Here is a 17356-nt window from a genome sequence, read left to right as displayed (position 1 = left end):
ACTGAGTCCAACTTAGTGCAACTTCAGCAATGTACCATCTACCTCAAGTGCTTAAAAACCCAGTATTTCAGGTGTCTGTGAACAGTTAAGTACTCTTTCCCAGATTCTTGGTTCTTAGTGGCCAAAATTTAACTTATTCCTCAAAGTAGACAGGCGACATCTTGTTAGCATGACTCTTCCCCACCAATCACATTCCAATGCATTGTTTTCTCTTAGCTAAAAAGAACATGTAAACACCGGGCAGTGGTGGTGCAGGCCTTTAATCCTAGCACTCAGGAGGCAGAGGCAGGCGGATCTCCATGAGTTTGAGGCCAGCCTGTTCTACAAGAGCTAGTTCCAGGACAGGCTCCACAGCTACAGAGAAACTCTGTCTCAAGAAAAAACAAAACACGTGAAGAGGTCAGATCAAGTATGCGGGGGCTTGGCTTGACTGCTCTTATCCAGCATAACTTTGAAAAATGGCTTGTGACTTGAAGATGACACTGGCTTTCTAGAAGGACAGATATTACTGAGCAGTCCTGGCTGTCCTCTCAAACACTGACTTTAAAAAAAAAAAAAAAACAACTGAAAAAATGTATTGGCCCCTAAATACCTGGAAATTTAAAATCTGAACCCCTCCAAAAGACACCCTCCAGATCCCCAAAGCAAAACTTTTTGCTTACATTTACTAGATATCTTCAGAATATACTGAACCCTAGTGTAGTAGAAGATGGGGAATGAAAACAGCACTCATGCAGACAGTAGGATAGGTGGTTTTACCCATTCCACCCACCTTGTTTTCCTTTTGGGTTCTGAGACAGGGAAACAGATGTCACCACACATAGCTGTCTTTGCCCCCTCTAATGAGTTCCAGAACTACCAGTGGAGAGTCCTTCAGGACACCCCCAGACCCAGAAAAACTTCAGTGGGAAAGAAGTAAGTGCCATCAATACTGCCAGAGTTAGTAGGCATTTACTACTACACTCTGGTCCAAAGTCTGAGAAAACCCAGAAACAAGTTTTAGAAGCCAAATAAAAGTTCATCCAACCCGGCCCAAAAGTGGATGGAGTAAAGAAATCAAATGAGCTCTGTCCTTCCTGCCCAGGGCCACAAGGTAAAACCATGCTCTCATTTAGAAGCAATCAGAATGAGGTTTTATGTACATTAGACAAAACTTTTAAGATACTTACAAAAATCTGCTCATTAGAAATTAGGGATCTCAGTTGAGTGTGATAGTGCATTCAGGAGGAGGCAGGAGGATCTCTGTGAGTTGGAGGTAAGCCTGGTCTACACACAGAGCTCCAGAATAGCCAGGACTAAAAACAAAGAGACCTATCTCAAAAACAAACAAACAAACAAACAAACAACAAATAAATAAATAAATAAATGAGGAGGAGGAGGAGAAGTAATAATAATTAGGTAATTAGGGATCAGGCAGGGCCAGCCAGCCCAGAGGTTGCAGAAGACCCACATGGCAGCTCACAAACATCTCTTACTGTAATCCCATGGGATCTGACACCTTTTTAGTCTCTCCAGGCACCAGGCACACGCATAGTGCACATACATACATACAAGCAAAATATTCACATTTAAAATTAAACTAAGGCTGCCAAAAACATCCTCCTGAATGCACTATGAGGAGCACACATCAATCTGCTTCTCACCTGGATGAGTTTGGCAGCAAACTGGTTTACTTCTTTAACTCTTTCTTCATGAGCAGCTAGATCAGTCTGAAACTCTTCAAATTTCTTCTGCAGGACTTCCACATGTTCCAGGTCCTGGCCTAGCTCCTCAGAAGTCACAATTGCTTCCTATTCAGGGAGAGAACCAGCTTGAGACACTGGCACACAGTCAATTAACAAAGAAGATACATTAACAACGAGGCCACATCACTTTACTGGACAATTCTCTATGCAGTCTTTTACTTTTGTCCTCTAACAGTGTTCTTCCCAGAGACCCTAGGCTTCAGGGTTACAAAATCAAAGGTTCCTAGAGAGCAGCTGAGACAGTCTCCTGCTCCTGCCCTCCATCTAAGCTAGGGTTCCAACTGCATTAACACTGCTTCTCAAGGCAGACCACAGGGAGGCTCCTTCCTCTTAGGGGAGCCTAGTACACCTGCCCTCAAAGCATACCTTGTCATTGATCCAGTCCATTACATCCTCACACTCCCGCAAATACTGCACCAGCTTCTGTGCCTGCAGCAGTTTGATTCCCTTCTCCCGCATCTTCTCCAAAAGCAACTCCCACTGGCGGTGAAGCTCCGTCAAACGTGTCTGGAGGTTAAAAGTCAGACGTTTAAGCCAGGGATGGTGGTACATGCCTTTAATCCCAGTACCCTGGAGGAAGAGGCAGGCAGATTTCTGTGTTTGAGGCCAGCCTGTTCTCCATAGTGAGTTCCAGGACAGCGAGGGCTACACAGAGAAACCCTGTCTCAAAAACAGAAATAAAAAAGCCAGTGGGGTGGTTCAGTTGGTAAAGGCTCTTGCCACTCAAGCCTGAGGAGCTAACTAAATTCCCAGAGGCCACAGCTAAAGGAGAACAGATTCCTAAAAATTGTCCTAAGACCTCTGCATGTGTGCTGTGGTACACATTCCTCTCTTGCAACTCTCTCATACAACTGTAAAATGTCATTTAAAGAGAACTACAATGTGAAATCTTTGGATTACAGTAATAGAACACCATCAGCTCTCAAATAACTCTTCAGAGAAAAGGCTCTGGAGGGCCTTACAGTGACCGTTGTTGAACATGACATCTCAAGCTAAGTTCAAACCTCATCTACACATCTGCATGAAGTGAATACTTCATGCAGCCATAGTGCATGAAGTATTCGCTTCCCAGCATCACTGGGTGTTCACAGCACAGACCTAGAAAGGACCTGAAAACTAGGGAAGTCAAGAAAACTATTTCAGCCAGTGTGCTGTCTCTGGTACTTGACTTTACCTTAGGGCCTTGATTATGCTTACCCCCAAGACACAGAGTTTCTGGGTAACAATGACAGGCAAAGGTATAACCACACAGGTTCAAACACAAACGAAAATGAAATCTGGGATCCACCCATGTTGAGATGTTATTACTCTCATCAAGAGAACAAAACAAAACAAAACTTTGAAAGCCAGGGGCAACAGTCAGCATGGGTGGAGTCTTTTACAAGCAGGCATGAAGGTTTCATCAGCAGAGAGAAAGCTGTGAGGAAAGGAGAGCTCACACACTTCACTGCACAGCGCCATGACAAGTCAATACTCCACCTACTCGGATGTGAGACCCAATGTGGGTGGCCGTAACTATGGGGCGCCAAGCTGTCCGGTATGGTGTGAAAGTCTAAACCGGTGACAAGACAGGTTACACAGGACACAGACACAGTCTTCTACTCCACCCATTTTCCTTTGTGCTAACGCTACCTGTCAAACTAAACTGCTAACTTTGGGGACAAATAAACTGCCAAGGCAGGTCAGGGTCACTATGGGAAGTATGAGCTCAAATACAAAATGATAGAACTCTTTGCTTAAGAATGGGGCTACAGAGACTGGCCAGACCTCACCCTCAAGACCACTGTCAGTCACACAAATTTCCTTTTCACGCAGTCAGGTCATGACTCAGGTATTGGCACAATTTTCTCAGCCCTACAAGTCAGAGAGGGCCCAGCTACACAGGCTGCCTGCAGTCCAGGAAGAAGAGTAGATAGGGAAGCTGCAGAACTCAGGGTGGGAAAGAAGGTCTGGCTATGACTCAGGCCATGAGTCAGCAGTGGGAGCTTTCGGAGATGCAGATACAGGAAACATTAGGAAAAGACAGGCATGGGATACAGATTGGAAACAACACAGTGAAATTCTACTTCTCACCTATGGGACTTTGGGAAGGTTATTCCAAATGCTAGTTGGCAGTATATATAAAGCTGCTTTGATAAACTCTCCAAATGGGGCACAAATGAACTCAGCTCTGGGTCCTCTCCCAAGATGAATCCCCAAAATCAATCACTTCATCTGTTCCTCTCAGGGCTATCTGGGGCTGGGTTATACTACATAGCCCTGTATATCTCAGGGAAACTTCTAGGAAGGAAGACAACTGACTTTATTTACTACAGGACTATATTAAAAACAATGTATTTAATTAAGAGATTACATTAGTCAAAGGAATTCAAAATTAAACAGCTGGTTAGTGGACGACTGGCATTAACTTTTCTTACAAACACTACTAATAACAATTTTAACAGTTCCTAATCAAAAGCCTAGATTCAGCCCATGCCTTTTACCCCAGCACACAGGAAGCAGGCAGAGGCAGGTAGATCTCTGTGAATTCTAGGCCAGTATGGCCTATAAAGTGAGTTCCAGGACAGTCAGGGCTACACAAAGAAACGTTGTCTTGGAACAAACATAAAAATAAACCAAAAACCAAACCTAACCCATCAAACAAAAGCCTAGATTCAGTAAGTAGGCAGATAGGCTGGTCCATTTTAGAACACCCACAGCAGATAGATACCAGCAGAGCAAATACGGTACAAATGTTTAATGCTGTAAACCACCAGCCTGGCTCCTAGCACATTCAAAACAGATACTGAAGCAAGGCGGGGTGGGGGTGGGGTACCCCTGGCTGAGGCTGATTGCTTTGCCTTCATCTTCAAGAATGCGTGACAAATAAAGTCCTAGGAAAGGCTGTGCCCTCAATGCAAGGTGGCTTTGGAGATAACCAAATAAAAGGTTGGATGAGGTAACACACACTACAACATTTGGGCGGCTGAGACAAGAGGATCCAGTTCAAGTACAGCTTGTTTTATATACCTAGAGCCTAACACAAAGAAATAAAAAGAAACAAACAAAACATGCAGACAAACAAGAAGTATATCAAAGGAATGATGAGATGACTCAGTAGTTAGTGTACATCCTTTCTTAGAGAGACCTGAGTTCAGTACCCACATGAGGCAGCTTACAAACACCACTAACTCCTGCTTCAAGGGATCCAACACTCTTCTTTTGGCCTCTGAGTGTTCATGCATACATACATGCACAAACACCTGTAATTACACACAGAAATTAAAATTTAAATAAGTATATCAAAGATCAACTAGATAAAAGTATCTGTTTATGAAACTCAACAGGGCAATAAGAATAGGGCATTTTCCCTCAATACTATAGTACTGTTAACAAAGCATAGAAAACTATCTTCTCAACTCCAAAATAAGTGGGCCCAAAGTTTGAAGATACCAGTCTCAAAGTTACTAATTATCCTCTGAAATACTAGAGTTAGTTGACATGGAAGCAATCTTCCTTAACGTATGAACAAATGCTAACTCTCTCTACCCCAAGAATCCCGTTCCTCACTACATACACTAGTTTTCAGTCATGCTCTCAATCATAGCGATACCTGGTTTGTAGATTTCTTGGACAAGTCGAGCTTCCTCCTACCCTGCTCCTGCAAGGGAGGCTTTCTGACCAAGTAGAATTCTTACTTACCCGGATGGTTTCAGACGCAAAATGTCCTTCTGAGATCATCAGGTTTCCTGTCTCATCCAGCTTGACAATGGCTCCTGAGTTGGCCTGTACTTCAGCTTCAAAGGCTTGGTGCTTCTGAAGCTTTCCCTGGTAGTACAACACAAGTGAGCCCCAAGTGTTACCACAAGGCATTCGCCTTGTTCCTATCCCAAAGATCCCCTGTCCTCAGTCCCATTTCCTCTAGCGAGGGAGGCAACTACTCAAATACAAAGACTACATTTCTACCACACTGGCCTGTGAGCACATTCAACTTTGCAGGCAGAAGATAATTCAGAATATAATAATATTTCAAATTTTATCCAAAACATCTAATCCTTTCTAGAAAAACAGGATCATGCTCACAGTATCATACACATTCCACTTGTTTTAGAAGCCACAACCAAACCCTGCTTACATTCTATTTAATTTCTTTTTTCTTTCTTCTTTCCCTCAAGACAGGGTTTCTCTGTATAGCCCTGAGTGTTCTGGAACTTGCTCTGGCCTCAAACTCACAGAGATCCACCTGCCTCTGCCTTCCAAGTGCTGGGATTAAAGGCGTGCACCACCACCGCCTGGCTCTCTTTAATTTTTAAGTACATTTATTTTTCACGTTTGTGTATGTGTGCAAGCATGCACATGCTATGGCACATTTTCTCTCCTTTCACCACGTGGGTCTTAGGATGGAACTCAAGTCACCAGGCATAACAGTTTGCGTCTTTATGCACTGAACCATCTTGCAAAACCCATTCCATTTTTTTCTTTCTTTTTAAAAAACATGTATTGCCAGGAGGTGGTGGCTCCTGCCTTTAATCCCAGTATTTGGGAGGTAGAGGCAGGCGAACCTCTGAGTTCCAGGCCAGCCTGGTCTACAGATCAAGTTCCAGGATAGGCTCCAAAGCTACAGAGAAACCGTGTCTTGAAAAAACAAAACAAAACAAACAACAAATAACAAAAACAAAACAAAAACCATTTATTCATATATCTGTGTGGATGTATGCCATATATATGTAGGTGCTCAGAGGCCATAGAGGCAGGACAGCCCCTGAAACTGGAGTTACAGAAGGCTATGAGACACCTGATGTGGATGTTGGGAACCAAACCCATAACCAACGCAATAGCAGTGCACGTTCTTAACCACTTAGCCATTTCTCTAGCCCACAACTACTTATTTTTGGTAGCAACAATACTGTTAGCATGCCTTCTCAGAACAGTCCAGCTGGGCATGGTGGTGCATTAATTTAAGCACACAGGAGGCAGGAAGGTAGATCTGTGAGTCTGAAGCTAGCCCAGTCTACGTGTTAAGTCAGCTAGGGCTACAGAGCAAGACCCACACAGTCAGGTAGATCTCTGTGAGTTTGAGGCTAGCCTAGTCCTAGGGCTGTAGAGTAAAGATCCTGTCTCAAAAACAAAACACAATCCAAAATAACCACCAAGACTTTTCTTGGAAATGTCAAGAATTCCAGTGGCAGGGCTGGAGAGATGGTTCAGCAGTTAAGAGCACTGCTCTCCCAAAGATTCTTGAGTTGAATTCCCAGAACCACATGATGGTTGGCAAACATCTGTAATGAGACCTGGTGCCCTTCTGGCCTGCAGGTGTACATGCAGGCAGAAGACTGTACACACATTAAATAAATAAATCTTTAATAAAATACAGTAAATGTGTGTCAGTATCTGGCTGGGTTTAAAAAAAAAATTCCAGTGGCTTTGAGTTTAAGAGCTAGCTATCAGCTTAAAGCAGCAGTTCTCAACCTGTGGGGTTCAAACAACCCTTTCAGAGGGGTCGCCTAACATCAGAAAACACAGATATTTACATTACAAATCATTTGTGTGTGTGGTTTTTTTTTTTTATTTCAAGACAGAGTATCTCTGTATAACAGTCCTGGATGTTTTGGAACACACTCTGTAGACCAGACTGGCCTTGAATTCATTGAGATCTGCCAGCCTCTGCCTCTCAAGGTCTAGGATTAAAGGAGTGCACCACCACCACCTGGTTTACATTACAATTCATAATAGTAGCAAAGTTATAGTTATGAAATGCAACGAAATAATTTAATGTTTGGGAGTCACCACAACATGAGGAACTATATTAAAGGTATCAGCATTAGGAAGGTTGAGAACTACTGGTTCTCACACATGCAGAAAACATCGTGCCTGTAAGCTATGCCTCCACCATATATGCTAGGTTCTTCTCAGAGCAGAGTTGGTCTTTGTGTCTGACCTACATTCTTCCAGCTACTCTATCTTTTTTGGTCCCCTGACTTCTGAGATGCAAGAATCTCTAGGAGCTCAGACATACCTGCAAGTTGGTTGGGTCTTTGTAGTTCTCATCAGATGCAACTTGAAGCTTCTCCTGAATCCACTTCTCCAGTTCCTCAGCATCTCTCTGAAAAAACTGGAACCGATAGGAATCTTCCAGCTTCTGCCGCCGCAAGGTGGAGAGCTCCTTGAAGCGGTGGTACCGATCCAGGACCTGCTGCCGTCTCTCCTGGATGTCCTCTGCTGTTTCCAGCACTTTGACCCCACTTGGATCCATTTTCTGAAAAGACAGAATGCCCTGAAATAAGTTCCATGAGACAAGAAATGGATTAGGCTCTCTGATGGAAAGAATCAGAAAATCCCAACAAATGAATTATTAAGTAGCCTTTTCTAGGGATGAAGCCTTAATGAACAGCTAATTCAGTGGTTCTCAACCTTCCTAATGCTGCGGCCCAACACAGTTCATGTTGTGGTGACCCCCAACCATAAAATTATTTTCATTGCTACTTCACAACTGTAACTTTGTTACTGTTATGAATTGTAAAGTAAGTATCTGTGTTTTCCGATGGTTTAGGGTGGCCCCTGTGAAAGGGTCATTCAACCCCCAAAGGGGTTGCGACCTACAGGTTGAGAATTGCCAAGTTATTTTCTCCCAACACCTACCTATCTACTCTGGCCCCTCAGATGGCAATTTTTGTTGACGTTGTTGTTTTCAAGATCTATTTATTTATTTATGTATGATGCTCTATCTACATGTGCGCCTGCACAGCAGAAGGTGCTATCAGATAACATTATGGATAGCTGTGAACTATACGTGGGTGCTGGGAACTCAACTCTGAACCTCTGGAAGAACAGCCAGTACTCTAACCACTGAGCCATCTCTCCAGCCCAAGGATGGTGGTCTTGATGACAATGAAAAGTGAAAGTGATAAATGGGAGAATTACATTTATAATACTTCTACAGGGGCTTCAAGATTCAAAGCAAACACTGGTATTTGATAAATTCACTTTAAAATAATTCTTTCATCTCGCTTTTGCATTTATCATGTAAAGGTATGAGATATGAATGACTTTTTTTTTTGACAAGGTCTCGTGTATCATAGACTGGCCACAGACTGGCCACTCGTTATATAGTTACAGATAACCTTGAACTACTGACCCTTCTCTCCTAGGTGCTAGAATTATAATTATGTTCCATGAATGCCAGGTTTTATGCTGTGCTGAGTCAAACCCAGGGTCTCCTGCATGCAAAGCAAGCACTTAAACAAGTCAGATGCATTTCCCACCCCCAATTTACTCTTATTTAAACCAGCTTTCCTCTTTATCTTCCCACCTCTGATGTTAGTCAACAAAAGGATGACTCTACCTAGACAAAGCAGCTGAATTCTGTTACTCTGAAATGTCAGCTAAGCAAGTCTTCGGGTGGACAGTGACAGGTCTTGTCATCAGAGTGAAAATCACATCACGGTGTATTGGGAGACGGAGCTGTATGACCATTTGCTTATGCAGGTGCAGAAGTGCGGGGGCGGGGGTACACACGAGTGTGCACATCAGGGATTTAACTCAAGCACATCATGCATGTGAGGCCACCATGTTCCAAGAGCTACATTTCCAGTTCTTTTTCATTTTACTGGATCCATGTCTTACTAGGTTTCCCAGACTGGTCTTGAACCTGAAATCTTTCTGCTTCAGTGACCCATAGCTGAGAATCACAAACCTGGGTCAACAGGCCTGGCTCAACCCCCCCTACTTCTATCAGTGGCTTTGGAAAGGAGGGAGGCTGTGTAGGTTCAGCAGTTTTACATAAACTACAAAGGTTGATATAACAGTGGGGTTTTCCTTGTAGCATTAAACTCTAATGTTAAACATGTAGTTTTCTAAGCAGTTTTGCCAAATTTTATGTCAAGAAGAGAACTTGACTTATTGTGTAAGAAACGAAGATTATGCTACTTAGAGCTTATCAAGAAGTCAGGGTGGAATATAGAACAGCACAGCGGCTGGCATGCACAAGGCCATCAGTTTCCTCCCCAGCATCAGAGAGAAGAAACCATCCTGTCCTCTACTCAGTTTAAGGACCACAGCTTCTAAAATTCTAAATTCAGCAGTACATGACCCTGTTACAAGCTACCCTTCCTACTATGCTTAGAGTGGCTCAGGAATGGCAGGTAACCTTTCCCACTCTAAAATTACTGTCTTTAGCACATATACCCATCAATCAACTGATTCCTAACACCACCAACAGAATCTCTCTCAGTAGGCTGAGGCAAGAGAATGGAGACTTCAAGGGCAGCCTGAGTTATACAGAAAGATGTTTCAAAATGCAAATAAGAATTCTTGATTTGCAGAGACGGCTCAGAGGTTAAGAGTATTGTTCTTCCAGGAGATCAAAGTTCGGTTCCTAGCACCCATATGGCAGCTCACAATTGTCTGTCACTCCAGTTCCAGGAGATACAATAACTTCCTCTGACTTCATGGGCATCAGGTATAAACACATGGTACACATGCCTTTCATCCAGCATTCGGGAGGCAGAGTCAAGTGAATTCCTGTGAGTTCCAGGCTGCCTGGTCTACAAGAGCTAGTTCCAAGACAGGTAGGACTGCTACACAGGGAAACCCTGTCTCAAAAAAACAAAAAAACAAAAAAAAAAAAAAAAGAGAGAGAGAGAGAGAAGAGAATCAATTCCAAAGTTGTCCTCTGACCTCTACATGCCCCAACACTCACAAATGCAATAAAAAATAAAAATAAAATCACAGTTTGTGACCAGAATAGAGGCTCATGCTTAAAATCCAAGTCCTCAGGAGGCAGCTGCAGAAGGACGGACACAAGTTCAAAGTTAGTCTGGTCTATTATCAGATACTAGGCCTGCACCTAGGCTAGAGTAAGACTTTCAAAACAAACACAAAACAAAGTACAGTGTAGACAGGAGATTCTGAGTCTAGTAAGCAGGATAAAAGAGTACTAAGGTCCCTTCCAGTTACTGTTCCATGAACCATGCAGAAGGTATAAAAACTATGGGGCTAGAGAGATGGCTCAGTGGTTAAGAGCATTAGCTGCTCTTTCAGAGGACCTGAGTTCAGTTCCCGCACTCACATGAAGGCTCAAACCTTCTTTATTTATAGTCCCATGTGATCCAATGACCTCTTCTGGTGTGCAAATGTACACATAGAAAAAACACCCATATATATAAAGTACTTAAATAAATAAATCCTTAAAAAAAAAAACCAAAACTTTACTAGAAATATATGGGAGCTTTGCCTTGTTGCCTCCTGCAGCTAGTAGACAAGGGAATGTCCAGTAGGCCGAGGACTGGGATGAAAACCTGCGAGGGTACTGCCTACAACCCACACAAGATTTTGGCAAGCACTGGATGCAGCTGATCAGCATCAAAGACAACATTCTAATTAAAATAGTATCTTCCCAGGAAAGGTAATTTTTGCTGTTACTGTTTTTCTGGTTTTTTTTTTTTTGAGACAGGGTTTCTCTGTGCAACAGCTCTGGCTGTCCTGAAACTCACTTTGTAGACCAGGCTGTACTGTGGGACATGGATTATTCCAACGTATGTATTTTCAAAATGCCTTGACTTCAAAATTTAAGTCAAATGGTATGTTACTTAGAAGAGGTTTTGCTTTTGTTTCCACAGGAAATGAGAGGCTATGAATTCATTCTGGGCTAAGAAAAATCACGTTTGATCAAGGAAGACACCCCCCCGCCCTTAAAAATCTCTGATCGGAGCAGATGGGCCAGAAGAGCCAACGTTTTCAGATGATCAAGCCTTACAGAATATTCCAGTCAAGACTTGACCATAATTCAAAATTTTCTTTAGGTCCCCGTAAGAATATCTGTGGCCCCAATCAGCAGGAAGAAGCCTAAAAAACTATGCCCACATTCCCCCCAAAATATATTATGGATAATTGTCTTTGCTTAAAATGTTGGTTACAAGTTGTTATGGATATCAGGAGAAAAGCTAAACAAAGGGGAAAAGGAGATTCCATTCAGAGTTGTTGCTGTTTTTTTTTTTTTAAAAGGGGGGGTGCTGTGGGACAATGGTCTGTACCCTGTCAATTGTATTTTAATAAAATGTTGATTGGCTGGTAGCCAGGCAGGAAGTATGGTAGGGGCAAGAACAGGAGAATTCTGGGAAGAGGAAAGGTTCAGTCTGTAGTCATCACCCAGACACAGAACAAGCAATGTGTGACCGGCTCACCAAAAAAGGTACCAAGCCACATGGCTAACACAAACAAAAATCATAGGCTAATAAAAGTTATGAGTTAATAAAAAGCCTAAGCTAATAGGCCAATCAGTTTATTTTAATTAATGTAGACCTCTGTGTGATTTCTTTGGGACTTAAAAACCAGGCATTACAGAAACCTCAGTCAACAAGGCTGGCCTAGAACTCAGAGACTGGCCTGCTTCTGCCTCCTAAGTGCTGGGATTGAAGACACGTGCTACTGCTGCCCTGCGACCTGGGGTGATTTTAACTCAAGCACCTTGTCTTTCAAATTATAGTCTATGGAAGTAGTTATTTTGATTGATTTCCCAAGCTTCCCCCCCCCCCTCTATTTTCAGTGGTGCTGGGCATCTAACTCAGGACTTCTTGAATACTAAGAAAGCACCCCACCAGAGTCACTTCTCCAGCTCTGTGTGTTGTATGAGCCTGCAGGTACAAGAGTCTGTCAGACACCGTTCTCTATCTTTTTTAAGAAATCCAGCATGTGAGATGGCTCAGCTGGTAAAGGCACTTGCGGTCAAGCCTGATAATCAGAGTTGGTTCTCAGGATTCATGTTGGAAGGAGAAAACCCACTTTCACAAGTTGTCTGCTGACCTTCACATACATGGTGGCACATGAGCATCCCTAGACACACAAATATATATGTGTAATAATAATCTTTAAATATGTATTATTATTGTGGGATGGTGGTGGAAAAAAGGAGGGAGGGAGGAAGGTAAATGTTATACCACAGCTCTTAAGAGTCCCCTCTTACCTTATTTTCTGCACAGAAGTCTTCCTCACTGAACTTGGAGCTTACTGATCTGGCTTGGCTACTCATCAGGGCTCCCCTTCTTCCCCATCTGAGTCATAGAAGCACACTGCTATGCCTGGATTTCATTACAAGAACTTTACCTTCTGAGCCACCTCCCCAATCATAAATGAGTCCCTTTCTAAAACATGATTCTCTATGAAACGCTAAGCCTTGTACACTTTTTTCTTTGAACTCCCTATGTGGCTGAAAATGATGTTTAACATTTAATCCTCCTCCCTGGAATTAGGCATGCCTGGCCTGTACATAATTCTGCCTACAATGTTCCATCCCTTCTTTCCCTGGGATGTCCTACACATATCCCAAGACACACTGAAATGAGTAAACTCTAAGTCCTGCTCCCTGTCCTCTGTGGCAGCCACACCTGCAGATGCACTAAAGATTTCTACCTACCTCCTCCTGATTAGCCAGAGACACCTAATGCCTGAAAGCCTTACTCTGGTGTAAAGGGCATTAAGAACGTTTGTTCAGTCTGTGTCCTGCTTTCCTCTGGTCTGTGAAGTGAAGCAGCTAAGAACTGTCAATACTGAGAGGGTTCCTCGTGTTTTTGTGTGTGGAATCCTGGTCTATGATTTGTCTATACACTGCTCTGTATCAAAATTAGAAAAACACCTTCGGTAGATAAGCTGCTGGCCAATCTGTGACATGCATTTAGGAACAGGCTGCTCTGTCAGCACAGTTCTACCTGATTTCTTTCCTTTAGCCTAACTGCTTTTGACAACAGGAAATATTTATGTACATAAGGCATTCTTGCTGGGTCCCAACATCGTGCTCTGCTAAAAGATAGTTTAGACTCCTCTCTGCAAGAGGGTAGACATGATAGCAATTCACGGCGGACAGAAACCCAGAGACCACTGGGAAGGAAAAGCTCATCTTCAGTGGACAATTTGGGGATCCAACCTGAAATGTCAGTTGGGAATGGTTTCCCTTTGCTGGACTAATTTTTCTTTTCAATTCCTAAATTGAGGAAGCAAGCTATAAAAGTGGGTGGTAAGCTACCATATAACTCTCTAAGTTTGACACCACCTCTTAGAAGTTGAACAAATGCCCGTGGACATTATCCTTACCTTTTTTATGTTCTTCGTAAAATCAGTGTGTTCTTCTGTACATGTTTATTGACTCTCTTGGTATGGTAACAAGGGGCTTTCCAAACACTTAAAATAGTAAGAAAGGCATTTTTTTGTTTTTTGAAATAGGGTTTCTCTGCAGCTTTGGAGCCTGTCCTATAACTTGCTCTTGTACACCAGGCTGGCTTCAAACTCACAAAGGTCCTCCTACCTCTGCCTCCCTAGTGCTGGGATTAAAGGCATGAGCCACCATCCCCCAGCAAGAAAGGTAATTTTAAAAAATAAAACTTGGGGGCTTGAGAGATGGCTCAGCAGTTAAGAGCACTGACTGTTCTTTCAAAGTCCTGAGTTCAATTCCAGCAACCAATCTAATGAGATCTGGTGCCCTCTTCTGGCATGCAGGCACACATGCAAGCAGGACACTGTATATATAATACATATTTTTTAAAAAAAGAAAAAAAACTTTAAGTGTGGTGGAATATGACTTTGATCCCAACATTGCAGAAGGATCTTGAAATTTAAGGCCAGAACTGTCAATATACAGCAAGTTCTAGGCCAGCCATGACTACATAGTGAGACCAGGTCTCAAAACAAATAGATATACATAGAAATGAATATGATTATTGACTAAACGACCAAGAAAATACACAAATTCATTTGCAAGGAGTGGGGAGGGTAGGATAATGGCTCTCTCTTTCTCTCTCTCTCTCTATATATATATTTTTTTTTGGTTTTTTGAGACAGGGTTTTTCTGTGTAATAGTTCTGGCTGTCCTCGAACTTTCTCCTTAGACCAGGCTGGCCTTCAACTCAGAGGACTCATTCAGCCTACCTCTGCCTCCCAAGTGCTGGGATCAAAGGTATGTGCCACCACCGCCCAGCTTCTTTCTCTATATTCTGAGTCTGGGAGTCTCCTCTGGTGATTGCTAGACTGGTGACAAGAATGACAAATAGTACACTGACTAAAGACATCCAACCAGGTATCACCCTAGGAGATCCAGATGGGCGGCACCAAACGTTCCCTGAGGAGGCAGCTGCTCGGTTCACCAGCACAGGCCGACGTTAGGAAACAACTCAGCAAGGTACATCAATTCTTAAAATGAACTTCAAAAATCCTTAAAATTAATAGCTTAGCTGAACTGTTGGCACATGCCTGTGATCTAACACCAGGGAGACTAACTTAGGATTTTTCCAGTTGGAGGCCAGTCTGGGCTACCCAGTGAGACCCCCATCAAATAAATAAAACAAAAACAAAAGGATGATTTATTTATGCATTGTCCTTGTTCTCATCCACAGGAAACTGTAAAGGAAAAAAAGAAAAAGAAAAAGCCAGGTAGGAACAGTACACACTTTTAATCCCTGCCTGCAGGAGGCAGAACCAGCTTGGTCTACAGACTGAATTCCAGGACAGACAGCTGTATCAAAAACAACGAAAAGAAGGAAAACCATCAGAAATGCTGTACTTAATTTGCTTACAAAATTTTCTTATAGCCATCCCCCCCCCCCAGAGGAGGAAGGTAAGAGCTATAACCTGAAACGGTAACCACACTGAAGAGTTCAGGACTGAAGTATATGGTGCCTGTCCTGTCTCCTATTACAGAACCCACCACGTTTTAAAACTCCTTTAGCTGCAGGAAAATCTCTAAGCAACCACAATAGGAGCTGAGCCTTGTAGCTCAGAACTACAGATCCAGCTACTCCAGAGGGTGAGGCCAAAGTATCTCAGAGTAAGTTCAAGGCTAGTCTGAAACTTGTTGAGATCCTGTCTCAAAACTTATGGTGGTGGGTCTTCTAGAAGAGGCAGCTCTTACTGGTAGAGTTCTTGCCTGTCAATGTGCAAGGCCCTATGTTCAAGCTCTAGTATAGGTGTGGAGTGGGAACACATCAGGAAGCAACTCTGTCTGATTGACAATACTCAAGATTCCACTCCAGTCTCTCTGCATGGGCTCAGCCTGCTTTTAGCAAACTGCCCCTACCAAAGCAAAGAGACCATCCAGAGAGGACCCACTGAAGTTACCCAACCTAAAAGGCTCTCTTTGTGGACCCAGTGAAGTAGAAAGAGTCAATTCTATACCAAGTACTTTGATCAGGCAATAATAGACTTTTCTTTCCTGCAGTACATCAGCTGACGTCAGAAGGTGGGACCTCTGCCAAGCACAACCGGCTCTCTGCAGAGCTGGACACCACCTCGCTCCCACTGCAGATTTGTATGATTACAGGAGATTATTATTCTCTTAACCTATTAGATGTTATTTAGCTGCAAGAACTCCATTTTCTTTTCACTCCTAAAAGGAACATTTTCATACAACATGAAGAAAATAAACTTTCATAAATACAATCAAAAACTGTTACTCAAAGATATATAACCTCTCACCCAATATTACGTCAAAGTTACTGGAGTTTTTGGGACCCTGCCTGTGTGTACTACATTCCTTCCATGACTGAAGGTGCATTCTGAAAGAACCCCACCCCTGCCCTGGCAATATGCAGCAGCCTGATAAGGCATACTCCAGAGAATGTTCCAGGCTGCACTTAAACTAATGAGATTAACACCTTTAAATCACTGGGCAGGAAGAATCTGGGAAATATGCCATTAAAAAACAATCTCCAAACCTACCAGCCTATCTGTCGGCCATATTAACCGCCTAAAACCACAACAGGGGACTGCCTCAGAGTCAACAACCGGCAGCTTATCTCCATGCTGCCAATCAACTTTGATTTTGTTAATCAGGTCCATGTACACAAAGAATAAACGAGGGGAAATCAGAGTTAAATGTATTCTCTGTGGGTTTAAGGACAATGTTATATTTAGCTGGGGACGATGACACCTTTAATTACAGAATTAAATTCCAAAATTTAATTCAGAGGCAGAGGCAGGCAGATCTCTTAGTTCAAGGTCAGCCTGGTCTACCGAGTGAGTTCCAGAACAGCCAGTGCTACACAGTGAAATCCTGTCTCAAAAACAACAACAGCAACAACTGTTACATTTAAGGTAACTTTTAAGAAAAGTTTGTTTTGTTTTTTTGAGACAGGGGTTCTCTGTGAAAAATTTCATAGTTTTACAAATGTTAGAGAAGATGGAAATGTGGGCTCTTTATAAGGACAGCAGTCAATACAATAGCCGCATCCTTCAGCAAGCTGACTCAGGGGATCAAACAAGAATTACAGCCATGCCCTCTACTGTAATAAACAAAAGCACTTGTCAGCATTCTTGGAATACTGCCAGATCTAGTTGATTCTTTCCTTTTACAATTTTTATTTTTATTCTATGTTCATTGGGGTGTGCCTGCATGTTTGCCTGTGTGAGGCTGTCAGAAACCTTGGAACTGGAGTTACAGACAAATGTGAGCTGTCTGGGTGCTCTGAACCACAGCCAATGCTCTTACCCGCTGAGCTTTTTATCCAGCTCCAAGTCTAAAGGCATGAAGTCTAGCTAGAAATTTCTAACTGAAATATTCTAAATGAATTTCCAAAGATACAGGAAGTCAAAGAATGTTTCCTCATGCATAATATAAACTTGTACACATTCTATACTGAACTGGATTCCTA

General features: G+C 42.7%; 1 protein-coding gene across 1 annotated transcript in view; it reads right to left on the bottom strand.

Moving 5' to 3' along the window:
* Sptan1 (spectrin alpha, non-erythrocytic 1) overlaps positions 1-17356 on the bottom strand; it is a 71144-nt gene that overhangs the window by 48430 nt on the left and 5358 nt on the right. The window contains 4 exon segments of the mRNA XM_050155335.1: positions 1644-1790; positions 2112-2252; positions 5427-5552; positions 7741-7980. Of these exon segments, the coding sequence (XP_050011292.1) occupies positions 1644-1790; positions 2112-2252; positions 5427-5552; positions 7741-7977 (651 nt within the window). The 5' untranslated portion in view covers positions 7978-7980.

The sequence above is a fragment of the Alexandromys fortis genome, unplaced genomic scaffold (assembly GCF_014885135.2).
Source record: "Alexandromys fortis isolate MF-2015 unplaced genomic scaffold, M_Fortis_MF-2015_v1.1 scaffold_72, whole genome shotgun sequence".
Lineage (NCBI taxonomy): Eukaryota > Metazoa > Chordata > Mammalia > Rodentia > Cricetidae > Alexandromys > Alexandromys fortis.
The sequence above is the reverse complement of the archived record's forward strand: the minus strand, read 5'-3'. Positions and strand labels throughout refer to the sequence as shown.